General features: G+C 46.5%; 1 protein-coding gene across 3 annotated transcripts in view; it reads right to left on the bottom strand.

Annotated features, from left to right (window-relative positions):
- Nucleotides 1–14440, bottom strand: part of PTPRG (protein tyrosine phosphatase receptor type G) — a 768152-nt gene that overhangs the window by 76513 nt on the left and 677199 nt on the right. The window contains exons 13-14 of one of the 3 annotated variants that reach the window (XM_040246532.1): nucleotides 13319–13451; nucleotides 2381–2467 (exon numbers count right to left, since the gene is read on the bottom strand). In XM_040246532.1, the coding sequence (XP_040102466.1) occupies nucleotides 2381–2467; nucleotides 13319–13451 (220 nt within the window). The remainder of the gene's footprint in view (nucleotides 1–2380; nucleotides 2468–13318; nucleotides 13452–14440) is intronic. The other 2 variants (XM_040246533.1, XM_040246534.1) reach the window with 2 other exon arrangements.

Here is a 14440-nt window from a genome sequence, read left to right as displayed (position 1 = left end):
AACTGAATGGTTACCTGTCTACAACGGGGCAGGAAGCAGGTGGGTGTTTGGGTGAAGAAACAGCGATCTCAGGGTAAATATAATTTTATACATTTTGCTTTCTGAAAAATGTCAATTATTACCTATTCCAAATTTAAACCTACAACTTGTTTGAAAAAGTAAATACTCGGATCTGATTTTTACTGCTTTTTCTTCTCCTTTCTGGAGGGTATCATTAACAATGTCTTCTAACAGCCTTCATCCTGCACTGGCAATCGTGTCCACTCTGGGACTGCCCGGGGCCCTCTCACCCACAAATGAGGAGGAGGAGTGTTAAGGCCAGTGAGGTTATCAAAGGAGACAAGGTGGGAGCCAGAGGGGCCGACGGAAGGGCAGCTTCTTGCAGCAGCCTGGGAGAGAGAGAGTATGGTGGGGTAGCCAGAAGGAGGAAGAGCAGAAACTTGCAGATCAGGTCAGTATGGGGCCCAGGTCTTCACCAGGGAGTGGTCAGCACAGCACGTGGGGGTGTGAGAAAGGTCATTGCTCAGGACCCAGACAACAGAGAGGGCTGTCCCTACTGGGTCGCCTGAGCAGCATGGCCCTAACAAATAACTTCTCAGAGCCTCGATCTCCTTGTCTTCTAATGGTGTAATAGATCTCACACAGTCAGCATTTTATACATATTACATTTACTCCTCACAACTCCACTACAAGGAACCATCACAGACCCATTTTCTGGAGGAGTCCATTGAGGTTCAGAGAGCTTAGGTAATTAACTCAAGGTCAGAGTCACAAAGAGGCAGAGCTGCAGTTAGAAGCTACAACTCCCTGAGCCAAGGTCTGTCTTAGCTGCTACACTATTAAAAAAAAAAGTAAAGTCAAAACTATGATTCACAAGTAGGTGGGTTCTATAAATACTTGCAGTTTCCCAAGATAGTCCTCGGGAAACTTCTAGACCTACATAAAACTGTTCTTCCCCCAAGCTTCTGGCACTCAGAGGTAGAGAAGATACCAGAGGGACTGAGTGCTTTATAACAAAACATAGCCTCTCTAACGAGCCCACTCCCTCATTCGGGGCCAAGTACAAAAATCAAAGCTCGTAACAGTCCCCCTGGCTGTGGCATTGTGTCTGGAAAGGACTTAGAAACTGGATGGGCATTTATCTTTGTGCCATTCACAAGGTAATGATGGCTTTTTAAAGTGTTAAGAGTCAAAACTACATTATATTTATAATGAACTGGGTATGAAAGTTGGTCATTTAAGTGAGGTCCAAGGTCTTTCTCTTAAGAGTAGACCTTTGAATCTAAAACTTATACAGAAGGGTTTCTATTTCAATTTTTACTCTTGAAGTATTGAAAATGGGATTCAAAATTAAAGACTTCAATAAGGAAAAAGTGATGATAGAAAGAATCATTGCATTACCGGTTAGCAGTTACTGCCTTTCTCTAAAAGCCCAAAATTACACCGTTCAGCTTAAAAGAAGATAGATCATAGAATTTGTCATTGATCTTCCACAATTCTTATACTATACCTTCTTAGATCTCACAGCTATCCCCAATTATAGTGGGTGCATCAGCTACAATTTCATCTCAACCGATGGAAACAAATAAGTTCATGCAAAAAGTCAAATATCAATTCAATAAACTGGTTTCGTTGAAAAGGAACAAGGGGCTACTCACAACGAAACATTGATTAGCGAATTATTCTAAGAGGCCATTTAATATTAAAGTTTTAATTACCATCTTAAATAGAGTTTGCCTAGATAAGCCTTACAGAAAGTATCAAGGGCTTACGTGTGGTGATTAAGATTATATAATCCTGACTTTTAAAGGTTTATTATAAACCTCTCCAGGACAATAATTTTTTTCAAGTACTCAAGCCATTAAAAACTCTTGTATTTATTTGAATTTTAGCCTTCTTATGGGAAAAAAAAATGCTGTAACCCCCATTCATTTCTCTCTTTTCTTCCAGCCCTTCTCCTTTAACTCATTGACAAATTTAGGTTTCTACAAGATACCTTTCACTCACAAGGCTAAATGCATGCATAAAGTGTTTTTACAGCTCTCCAACATGCAAACATCTGAAATTTCAGAAAGAAAAGGGATGCAACAGACAAACACATAAACATAAAATATCCCCATCCTAGAAATAAAAAACATCCCCCTCCAATGGCAAAATCAAGCAGAGCAAGCACACGCGGACATACTGGCATTGCTACCAGCTACCCGCCAGCCACACTGATGTTTGCAAGCCATCCTTTTGGGAGCTGGGGTAGAACATGTGAGTTTCAGCGCTGTGCTGTCCGGAGGGCTTGACTCCCCATGGCAACAGAACAAAAATCCGGCAAGCCAGTCCCGGCCAAAGAGACCCCCTCCCCACCTTCAGCTTGACTGCCCCTCACCTGCTCCCCTTCTCTCCTCTCTCCCCAGAAGAAGGCACTTCACGGAAACGTCTGGGAAAGCCCTTGGACTTTATTTTGTTACACCCTCTAAATGGACAAAAAACAGAAGAGAACAGGTGTAGAAGACAGTACTTTCAATCGGCCACCGCCCCCCCCCCCCATTTTGCACAGACCAACCCCACCACTGGACCTCGCAGGGGGCATGCTCCAAAGAGAAGGGTTTACCCACAAAGGTAACTGGGCTTCTTAAGGTTTTTTCAAAACTGAGGTAAGAAATGCAAAAAGGGAAATTCTGCTCTTGAAAAGTTGTCTTTGAGATACTAGAAATCTGTTATCACCCCCAGTGTGATCAGAAGGTAAGGATACCACCGATCCAGTAACGGCTTTTGATGAGCCTCCCACCTTTGACAAGCTCCCCTGGCAAACAGGATGGCTTAAAACACCACTGGGATAAACACAATTTGGCAGGGACAGGTTGGGTATCATCTGAACCTCAGCTCTGCCACAGATTTCTCTGAAATTGGTGCCGTGAGACTGGTCTGGGGCTTGGTCTTTTCCCCATGCATGTCTCTCCTCTCTGGAAGGATGCTTTGATTCCCAGTGCAGGGGGTGGGATCACACGAGGGCAGCTCAGACACGGGTGGCTGGGGTGGGGTCGGGCAGCAGTGGCCAGGTGACTGGAATACACTTGGTGTGACATTGAATTTCCTCTTAACACTTAAATAAGCAGAGCATTGGAGGCTTGGCTCTAGCATTTGAAAAGACGCACTGTGGCCACCCTGAGAAGTGTTGCTTTAATTATATGTAACCGCCAAACCACCTGGGCTATAGGATTTCACATCAAAAGGATTTTCTTTCTCAACTCCATAGGACAGTAGAGACTAACACGGATATGGAAACGTTCTCCTTTCTGGAAGTTCTTCTTAATCTCATGCAGAACTCTGCATTCAGGACGTGATTTCAAAGAACACTGTGAACTTCTGATTGTCTTCTTCTCGGAATGGACTTTCTCTAATGCGTAGCTGTTAGTTTTTTCTTCTCCATCAACACAAGATTTCCTTTATGTTGATAATTAATAGCCTCGATGGTGGGTAAAAGTGCTTGGTGCCGAAACCAAATGAGGGCTAAGTCAAAACTTGGGAAAATGATTAAGAAGTAGTGGAGGGGGGAAGGTGCTATAATTCAGAACTTCTTGTCTCCCTCTACTGAGCACATTGTGGAATTGCAACAACTGTCCTCAAAACCTCTCTCTCTCACATGCAGCGCGGCTACCAACATCAATCCCAGGGAATCACGAGTGTGTTGGGAGTGTTTTTGCAAATTTTCATAAGAACTTGAAATTTGCAGCTTCCTAAAATATTTAGACTTCTTCTCAACCCTTAGCCCTACTCTGAATTCTGCCAGACTCACTCTTTCAGGAATTTTGGAGCCGAGCCGGCTATCTCCGCAGTTTCTCCTCACACACAATCGCAGGCGCTTCAAACTCCCACCCTGTAAACTGACAACACTCCGCTGAGAAGCAAATGCTACAAAACTAATATCCCAAATAATCAAGGGGGCTACCTGAGAAACTCGATAAGGCAGACCTCATCAACCCTGGGAGACAGGACTCTTCATTCTGAGAAATCCAAAGAAAGGCACCGGGGATGTAACAGACACTGAATATGTCTAGGAGTTTCCCTTTCCTGCAAAGCGAGCGTGGTTGAAAAATGGATCCATTCACTTCTTCACAGAATCAGTCCTGTCTCTTAAGAATCACAGTGCATAAATGGCAGTCTTTAGTGGTGAGTCTCTCCCTGCTTTTGTCTAAGTGACTACGTGTTCCCTGGTTCCAAGAGCTTCGGCTGGCATCTCAGGGCCAACTCGACAGCAGGGGGGCTGGTTACTATAACAACGGATGGGTCTCCTGAATTCTGAAAGGGCCCTGAGTAGCCACTTGGGAAACAGTTATTGAGCAAAAAGTTGCCTGGGATCTGCCACGTGACCCAGATTCCCCTGCACACAGCTGTCCAGAGAAAAGAAAGAAAGAAAAAAAACAGGTGACCATCTTCATGAACAGCTGGGGTCTCTAAAGGCTCCCCACCCCCATGCCTTTTAGCATCTCAGAGCAAGACACCAGCAAGTCATTAGAAAAAAATCCTCAGAGGCAAGCCACGTTTCAGCATCAGGAAATGCGCTTTCTTCTCCCCACTGGCTCCACACACTGTCAGGCTTTGAAGAGCTGGATTGCAACAATTATTCCTAATGATTACATTAAAACCTTCTTGAACTATGGCTACAGGTCCATGTTTCGGACAGAGATGAGTGACATGAGCAGTTACCGGATTATAAAAGAAAAAAAAATGATGCTTGGAATACAGGTGGCCCTGAGGGCAGTTTGTTTCCAAAATGATAAAGGTGATCACACAAAGCCACCAAAAATTATGACTTGGAAGCTTGGCTTTTTCCAGACTTGAGAAAAGTTGCATGCAAACTTGTCTTTTGATCCTCATTCCCTCCCTCACATGAGATGCAAAAGAGCACCTCAGACTGACCCAGGGCCTTTGTATGTGCCCCAGATTCCCTTAAAAAGAATCTGAGGCTGCCCGTGAAAGTGGACTTTATTTTGCAAAGAGGAAGTGTGTTTTTCCCCGAGGAGTATCAAACACAACAAGAACACATGCTGCTCTATCAGCTCACACAGTTTCCTCCACCCTGAACATCTATCCTTCTCAGTTCTATAGAAATCAGAGCCAACCATCTCCTCCAAGAAGGCTTCCCTGACTCCCTTCTGCCCAGCTCTGGCGATGGTCAAGTACCTCCGGGAGCACAGCTCCCCTTCATCACCACTGACCTTGGGAATGCACATACGAGGGCAGGGCAGAGATGGGCAGACCGGTGAGCAGGGGACCACGGTCAGGTCTGTGCAGCCCACCAGTGCCATGAGAGAGTACGAGAACAGTGATCTCACGAGAATCCAGACAGTGGGAGTTTTAAGCAAAACCTTCCCATTTTCAAAGTAATTCTCGTTTCTAAAAACAAGAGGTCAGCTACACAAAACCAGTACAACAGGGCACCAGTTTGTAACCTCTACTTGGGACAACCGTTTTCTACCTGCTCATCTATTCTGTTAATCTACGCACTTTTTTTTTTTTTTTTACTGTAACTATTTATTTATTTTTGGCTGTCCAGGGTCTCTGTTGCTACGCGGGCTTTTTCTTCAGTTGCAGCAAGCTGGAGCTAGGTTCTAGCTGTGGTGTGCAGGCTTCCTATTGCAGTGGCTTCTCCTGCTTCAGAGCAAGGGCCCTAGGGCATGTGGGCCTCAGTAGCTGCAAGACATGGGGTTGCTGGGGTTCCTGGGCTCAATAACTTTATTTATTGAGCACAGGCACAATAACTGTGGTGCATCGGCTTAGTTGCTCCAAGGCATGTGGCATCTTCTTCGACTGGGGATCAAACTTGTGTCTCCTGCATTGGCAGGTGGATTCCTTACCACAGAGCCACCAGGGAAGACCCCTTACACACTCCTTGACACAGGACCCCTATCTTCTCGCCATATCGCCAGTGCCTGACACAAACTAGATGCTTAAGAAATGTCTTTGAATAAACGAAGGAAGGAAGGAATACATGAGCCACCTGTAAAGGATCTTTTAGGAGAACAAAACAAAACAAAGGCCTAGGTTTGAGTACAGCTGACCCTTGAACATGGAGATAAGGGTGCCAACATTCTGCACAGTCAAAAATCTGCATGCAATGTACTTGGCCCTCTGTATCCACAGTTCCTTGACATCTGTGATTCCATGGATTCAACCAAACACCAGACTGCATAGTCCTGCAGTGCTGACTACTAGAAAAAGCTCAAAGTATAAGTCGATCCTTGCAGTTCAAACCTGCGTTGTTCAAAGGTCAACTGTAGGGACTTTCTTTGTGGTCCAGTGTTAAGATTCCAGCCACACATCCCCCTCAGGGAGCATGGGTTCAATCCCTGGTCAGAGAACTAAAAATTCATATGCTGCATGGCACAGCCAAAAAAAAAACCAAGGTCAATTGCACTTCTCAAAGGTACTAGCTTGTGATCCTGGGCAAGTCCATTCCCTTTGTGGACACTGTTTCCTCCAACGGGAAGGAAGGAACAGTCCCCAACACCGTGGCCAACACCTGTGTCTGCTGTGAAGATTAAGTCATGTCACGTTTGCTTTCTGCTAATTCACCACTATTGGCTACTGTGACTTATTATTATCGTGCTTATTATTATTATTATTTAATAATAATATTATTATTGTGACTTATTATTATCATGCTTCCTCCTCGTTAGCTTGTTCATAGTCACGCACGGGAGGAATCATTGCTATTGCCCCAGCTCCTTTGTGACCTTCCTGGGATGGGGGTGGGAGACAAATGTCTAAACCAAATCCAGTGATTGGCGAACAGGCTTGGAAGCACCCGCTGCTACAGCAGATGGGCGCAGAGGAGAGCCTGCACACGGCTCAGTGCTCTGAGTGTCACTGCTGCTACTGTGGAATCCAGGAGGGACCCGAGCTCTGCTGGGCACACATGGTCAATGGTTCCTCCAGCAAGAAGGATGTCGGCACATGCCCACACTTGACCTCATGTGCATCTGTCTGTTTGCCAGAGCCTCTGTCATGCCAACTCAAACCCTCCACGTATTTGCGGTTTATGTCCCTTCCTATTTATTACACTGTCTCCCCCTGAACATCTAGGAGAGAGAAAAATTGCATGTCAACAAAACACACTTGCTTTCACAAACAGCATTCTAAATGTGGAGGCACCAACAGAGGGCAAAATTTCTGGGAGTCTAAAGTTGAGAGTAAAAAGAGAGACCTTTCTCCACCTGCCTATGAAGCTACTAAACTGGTGTGGGCTGATGTACCATAGAATTTACAGACGGCTCAGTTGTGTGCTCAAGAGGGATGTGGATTTCTCAGACCAGAAAGTGAAATCCTTCTACTACCAAACTTCAACCAACGGGGTTACTTTTTACAATTCCCACTTAAGACTTTCCCGTTTGCTGTTCAGAGTCTCTGCACTTAGCTCAGCTCTCTCTGAATCTGAGAAGTAAAGCTGTTTTTACACTTCTGGAAAGTTCTCTCCCAAGCTACAAGTATGGTCAATGAAATGCTCAATTTGTCATCAAGGTAAGACAGCACTGATTAGCTGGGACTAAGAATACGACAGGTAGGTAGGATTACTCAGCATCAAAATCTATTCTGCTTCTTAAACACCTGAAAATAGAGCTGGTCCTCAAGTTTTCTCCTTTGCGACTTTGGCAAACCCAAATCACAAGATCTTTTCAGATCTTTTCAACAAGCAAATGAGCTATAAAAACAGACTCTGGAAGGAAGAGAATGCCTCCAGACAAGCTACTCCTCATCTAGGCAAAATAATGTAACGAATTCACATAGTGGGCAATGAAGTCACATTGTGCTGTGTGTTCTCAGTTGCTCAGTCGTGTCCGACTCTTTGCGATCCCATGGACTGTAGCCCTCCAGGCTCCTCTGTCTGTGGGATTCTCCAGGCAAGAATACGGCAGTGGGTTGCCATTTCCTACTCCAGGGGATCTTCCCGACTAGAGATTGAACCTCTATCTCTTGCATCTCCTGCGTTGGCAGGCAGATTCTTTATCACTGTGCCACCTGAAGTCACATTTGCTGGGTTCAAATCCAGGAGCCACTAGAGATGAATGCTCTCACTTATGATTTTACCAAGCCTCAGTTTTCTGATCTGCAAAATGGATGTAATAATTCCTAGGATTTGAATGTTTAATTAGGTGGCAATGCAATCCACGTAGCACATGTGTGATTTGCTGAATACTCAGTAAACTGACTCTTGGCTGTTTAAACCTTAAGATGTATGAAGCCATTTCAGGGGTAAGACTTTCTTTGCTCATCAGAGAGCGACCACCTTCAAAGCAATTTTCCTCAAGGTTACAGGAAAAAAAATTAAAAATATTTTCCCAATCCTGACAATTCTAAGAGGACACTAATGTCTTACTTACACAGTATTAAGCTATTCCATGGAACAAGATAATAAACAAACAAGGTGTGTGCCCTAGCATATGGTCTGGAGGTCCTGTATACAGCTCTTTCCCCAGGATCAGCCTTAAGTGATGCAAATCGCAAAGAAACCTTCTCCAAAATTTCCTCTTGTTTCTGAGTGGCAGCAGCTGGCTGCTCCCAATCTTTTCAGGAACGCCAGCACATTAGTGCCATATAAACAGCTTGTCTTGGTGAGACGGGGGCTAGAGCTCTTGCAATGTACTTTGTGACTGTAGTCACTCAAAAGGTGCATTTTGTTACTGTCTGGAGGAACAGGGCCAAAATGGCACAGTTTAAGAAGTATGGAATTGATTTCTCCTCCCTCATTTCAATGCCAACGACTACAGCTCTGCACTGTCGCATGCTGACATGGCTTGCACTATTTAAAACGCACACACAGGGCACCACTTGTAAAAGGAGGCAAGATTTTCCTCGAGTTTATCCTTATTAGCCGCCCCACCACTGTGTCCCTTGTCCCCAAATGCTCTGCATGTTTATTTCTAGCTTTGCAGCAACTTTTGCATTGTTAGGGATTTGACTACATCTCTTCAAGGCGGACCCTGGCAAGGAGAATCTGAGAGAGAGCTACTAGTAACGTCTCAGCCAACTACATTTCAAAACAAATTTCTCTCACAAACCCATGTTGATACTTGTAAAAATACTGCTCAGATAGTCCCCAATGGACCTCTGTACACCTTCCAGTGGAACAAAAACATATGAGGTCTCCACCTATACTTTTTGCTGGTTTAGTCACTAAGTTGTGGTCTGACTCTTTGAGACTCCATGCCCAACAGGTTCCTCTGTCCATGGGATTTCCCAGGCAAGAATACTAGAGTGGGGAGCCATTTCCTTCTCTAGGGGATCTTCCCAACCCAGGGATGGAACTGACATCGCCTGTGTCTCCTGCACTGCACACGGGTTCTTTACCACTGAGCCACCTGGGCTTCCCACCCTGTATTTTTCAGTTTTGGCCAAATGTTGTAACAAAACTAGTATCTGGCCTCCAAAGGTGTCCTTTTCAAGACACACACTCAACCCAATAATGCCAACATTTGAGGACACTTCTGATGGTGCTCCATGAATACCCGCATGCTCTCCCACTTCTCCCGTGTTCTTGGGGATGTGTGACCATGTCTGGCCAATGGGAGTGAAGGGTTACACTTCTGGGCCATGCAGTTCAGCCTCAGTGAACACGCAGAAACCACAGCAATAGCTGCGAAGACTCAGTCCTCGGTTATGGAAACCGCCACGATGGCGAGGTGGTTTGAAACCTCAGCGTCAGGCCTGCCACCTGAGGAAACACTCCACGAGGTTCTGATCTGCCTCTGTGCTCTACTTATGTCAAGCCTGCTTGCCAACCATCTGCTCTCACGGTGCCTCAAAGGCAGGAGAGGAGTACTGTTGTTTTAGCTTCAAAACCGCATCGCTGGGGGGGAACACCCATCCCTTTAGCATGTATGCATTTTCTCTGCGTACTCTCCCAGCACATCTCTCTGTCATGTTCATAATAAAGAAAAAAAAATTTTGAAAAAAGAGAAAAAAAAAAAAGATCCTTGTTCCCTGTAGGCTGTTCTCATGTTTGGCCAACTCATCTGTCCTGATGCTAATTCAATTTCACTTTGCTTGTTCTGAAAGAAGTTTCTCCTTTGCACTTGGTCCTGTGTACTGGCATGTTAGGAGTTTGGTAAAAACTCACAGGCAGGGCTTTCCTGGTGGCTCAGTGGTAAAGAATCTGCCTGTTAGTGCAGGACAACAGGTCTGATCCCTGATCTGGGAAGATCCCATGTGCTGCGGAGGAACTAAGCCCGTGCACCACAGCTACTAAGCCGGCGCTCTAGAGCCTGGGAGCCGCCACTGAGTCCATGTGCAGCCACTGAAGCCTGCGTGCTTAGAGCCTGTGCTCCACAGTAAGGGAAGCCACAGCAATGAGAAGCCTCTGAACTGCAGCTAGAGCGTGACCCCCAGTAGCTGCAACAAAAGAAATGCCTGCACAGCAGCAAAGACCCAGCACAGCCAAAAGTAAATAAATAAAATTGTTAACAACAACAACAAACAAAAAACCCCCCTCCAAAACGACAAAAAACACCTCAACTCATAGGCAGTATTTACTGAAGGAGGTTTAAACCTCTCGTTACTTTAAAGCAAGCTTTGAATACACACATGTAATATGTATATCAGCTTCTCTAGTGGCTCAGATGATAAAGAATCTGCCTGCAATGCAGGAGACCTGGGTTTGATTCCTGGGCCAGGAAGATCCCCTGAAGAAGGGAATGACAACCGTCTTCAGTATTCTTGCCTGGAGAATCCCATGGAGAGAGGAAACTGGCAGGCTATAGTCCACGGGGTCACAAAGAGTTGGATGCGACTGAGCAACTAATAGTAACTAACATGTAAATAACACGTACAAAATGTTATAAACATATTTTAAACATGAAATAATAATATATTATTCAATATGTATGTGCAATTCAGACTCACTGAGTTTTTCAAAAGTATACACAGTATGAATTTCTCATGGGGAAATACATCTTGAATGGAAGGACCTTAAAAGCTCTCTTGATGACACTGCTCAGCCCCTTCCTGTAAGCAGCTTGCCATCAGCATGTCTGTCTGGTCAGCCTGGTATCCACATCTGCTTGACCAAATAGCCAGGGTCCTCAGTGGCCAGCATGACCCTTATCAGGGAGGCAGAGAGCCAAGGTGGGCCAAGCAGAAATAACACTGAGGTTTGTGCTAGAACTACTGGGAACAGGAACTTTTTCACACTGGAGCTGCTAGGGTTACCAAGCCTGGCAGCGGTGGGTCGTCTCTGTTCCTTCCTGCAGAGAGTCTGCAACTAAAACCACACAGCACCAAGCAGAGACAAGAGGAGGGCGTGCAGACCTTTTGTTACCTCCAGGCGCTCAGTTTAAGCCATGTTAGGTAGCCTCTGATGTACCAATCAGTGGGCTCCAGACAGTATCTGTTTGCAAACCATCATGTCTCAGAGAAAGGGTGACAGGGACGTGAGTCTAGTGTTCCTAGGCTCACCCTGAAACACAATGTCCGCTATCACCTAGCTGGACTGTAGCGCGAACAGCACCACGGTTACCCTTAGACGGCAGCGGAAGCCCTCAGATGAACCGTTCCTTATTCCCTTGACCTTTCCGATTGAGAACAGACCCAGGGACACCATCTGTTCACAGATTCTGTTGATCCCACCTTCAGGATGTGTCTACAGTCCGTCGGTTCACAACCTGCGTGGCTGCCCTCATCCGAGCCAGCATCACTCCTTCTTGGACAAGTCCGTAGTCCCCTAGCTGGCCTCTCTGCCTCTGCCCTGGCTCCTTTTCAGTGGTCTTTGTAACACAGCCAAGGAATCCTGAATCACAACACTTCTCTACCAAACACTCCTCTGTCATGGTAAAAGGCAATGTGTTCCAGAGGTCTGGAGTGTTCACAAAGCTGTGCATGATCAACTCCCCTTTATCCTGTTTCTTCCTGATACCCTGTCCTACACTCTCTCCCCACACTCATCTGCTCCAGCCACAGCTCTTGGCTCTTCCTGGAACATAGCAGACACATTCCTGCCTCAGGGCCTTTACACATGCAATTTCCTCTGCTTGGAACCTGCCCCAGATAGAACCCGTTTGATTCCTTTGGACAAATACCCCTTACCAGGTAGGCCTTCTTTAACCACTCTGAGGGCTTCCCAGGTGGCTCAGTGGTAAAGAACCTGCCTGCCAAGAGGAGATGAAGGTTTGATCTCTGGGTTGGGAAGATCCCCTGGAGAAGGAAATTGCAACCCACTCCAGTATTCTTGCCTGGGAAATCCCATGGACAGAGGAGCCTGGAGGGTTACAGTCATGGGCTCGCAAAGAGTCAGAGATGACCTAGCAACCAAGCAACAACCACCACCACCACTCTGACCATTCATCCTAAAGCCTCAGCATCCCCCTCCACCTTCCAGAATGATTTTTCTCACTGTACACTTAACATCATCTTGTTTGCTTTATTTATCCCCTGTCTCCTCTACTAAAATGTGAGCGCCATGTGTTTGCTTTATTTATCCCCTGTCTCCTCTACTAAAATGTGAGCTCCATGAGAAAAGACTGTCTGGCACACAACAGGGGCTCAAAATTCATCGAATGAATGGAAAGAAAGGAGGGAAACATGACGCCCGTCCATTATTGATGAAGCTTGTTAAAGGGCAGAAGCTTCCTACATCAGTTTGAGAGGTGAAGCCTGCCAGGGCAACCAAGTGGGCCAGCCTATCTCACTCAGTTAAACTGGCTGACAGTGTGGAGCTGAAAAAACAGACAACTTTTAAATAGAAGCTTCAAATAGGCTTCCCTCGGGAAGCAGTGAGAACCAGTTCAAGGATGATGCTTGTATAAGGATGACTTACCATCAGCCATCTTTATGAGTATTAAATGCCACAGAATATGATAAATGTTCCATCACTGAATTTTCAGTAAAAGGCTATGAAAAAAATTTTAAGGTCAAGAGGAGCTCTTATGTGGTTATGACAAAGTGGAGCATGGTCTCAGAGAAACTGGGAAAGCTCGGAAACTTATTAACTCATTTTGCAGGTTCAGAAACTAAAGCTCAAAGTGAGAAATGGGATTTGTAGCCAGCAAGTAGCAGGGCTGGTATTTGAACTCGCATCTCCCTGATTTTTGAGCAAAAGCCTCTTTGGCACTAAATTCTAGGAGCTCATCATGGGTGCCTTAATCTCAACAGTGTCGCCAGTTTCTTGCAGATAAAGCGGGTCTCCCAGGTGGTAACACAAGAAGCACCGCAGCCACCTTACCTTTCTAAGTGAAGAGGCCATGGGCGTCCCCTCCCCTTGGTTAAACCTCTCTTATGGGCACCTGCTGACAGCAGAACCCGAGCCCCACCCCAGGGCTGCCTGGCGACTCACCTCCAGTAAACAAGCACAGCAATGAGAAGGATGAGGCACATGAAGGTCAAGGCTGATACCACAATCAGAGGGATGATCCACTCCATCCTCCCGGGGGAAGGCCGGCTTATCATCCCAGAGGTGTTCTTCTCTGCTGCAAAGAGAAACCGTGCCAGTTAGAGGGCAGAGGCGAGCCGAGCGCGGGAGACAGGGGAGCCTGACTGTGCCGGACAGCTCTGCTCCACTTCTGGGTGGTTTCTGGAGAACGGGGCTGCCCGGTGATGAGGGGCAAACCACTGTCCTCGCTGTTTCCTGGGGAGCCCCAAGCCAAGCGGGGCCTGTTCTGCAGGCTGCACCCCGTCGTCACCAGTGGGATGGGTTTGAAGATAAGAGATCAAGATGTTTTTGCAAAGACTTGAGCCGACGCCAGAGACCCAGCCTCCCTCTGAGAATGCTACTGACCCTGAGTGGCCTCTGGATACACTGAAGAAATGTGCTCGGGTCTGAAAGGAGCACTGAGACTGCTTCTGGAAAATGGACAGGGGAGCCTGGCAGGCTTGCCAGGGCAGGAGGGAGGGAGGGAGGGAAAGATGGGTTTTACTAAGACAACTGTCTGTGACTGATTGGGTGTATATTTCTTTGCTTAGCATCCATTACCCCCTCCTCTAGTCCTGGTGTGGGAAACCACCCTCCCTAACAGTCCTGGTGAGACAACTGTCCACGAGTGGATTCCTCAGTCTCCCGGCCAAGGGGAAGGAGCAGGACTCAAGCACCCTCCTGCAGAAGCACCCAGATTCCTCCTGCCCATCAGCTCCCACCACCCAGATCCCCAGAGAACCCGTTTTCCGTCAAATCTGGTTCGAAAGCTTTTCCTTTGATCCCATTTCCCACCTGCCCCCTTACCCCATCCTTCTAAAGGCTCTCAGAGAGGCAGCCACATCTCTCTCTGCTCCCAGCACACATCAGCCACTCAACAGTAGCCAGCCTGGAAGGGGGTTAAGAGGGGAAGCTTGTAGAATAGTAGAGGATTCTCTCGGGTCGGCTAGCACCTCTTACCCCAGCAGCTCCTCCTCCTCTCTCTCAGGTCCCAAGGATCTTCACAAGTTCCTAGCAGACTCAGGCGAGAACCTAGTCTACAAACAG

The sequence above is a fragment of the Oryx dammah genome, unplaced genomic scaffold (assembly GCF_014754425.2).
Source record: "Oryx dammah isolate SB20612 unplaced genomic scaffold, SCBI_Odam_1.1 HiC_scaffold_9, whole genome shotgun sequence".
Classification (NCBI taxonomy): domain Eukaryota; kingdom Metazoa; phylum Chordata; class Mammalia; order Artiodactyla; family Bovidae; genus Oryx; species Oryx dammah.
This window is presented reverse-complemented; position numbering and strand designations above follow the sequence as displayed.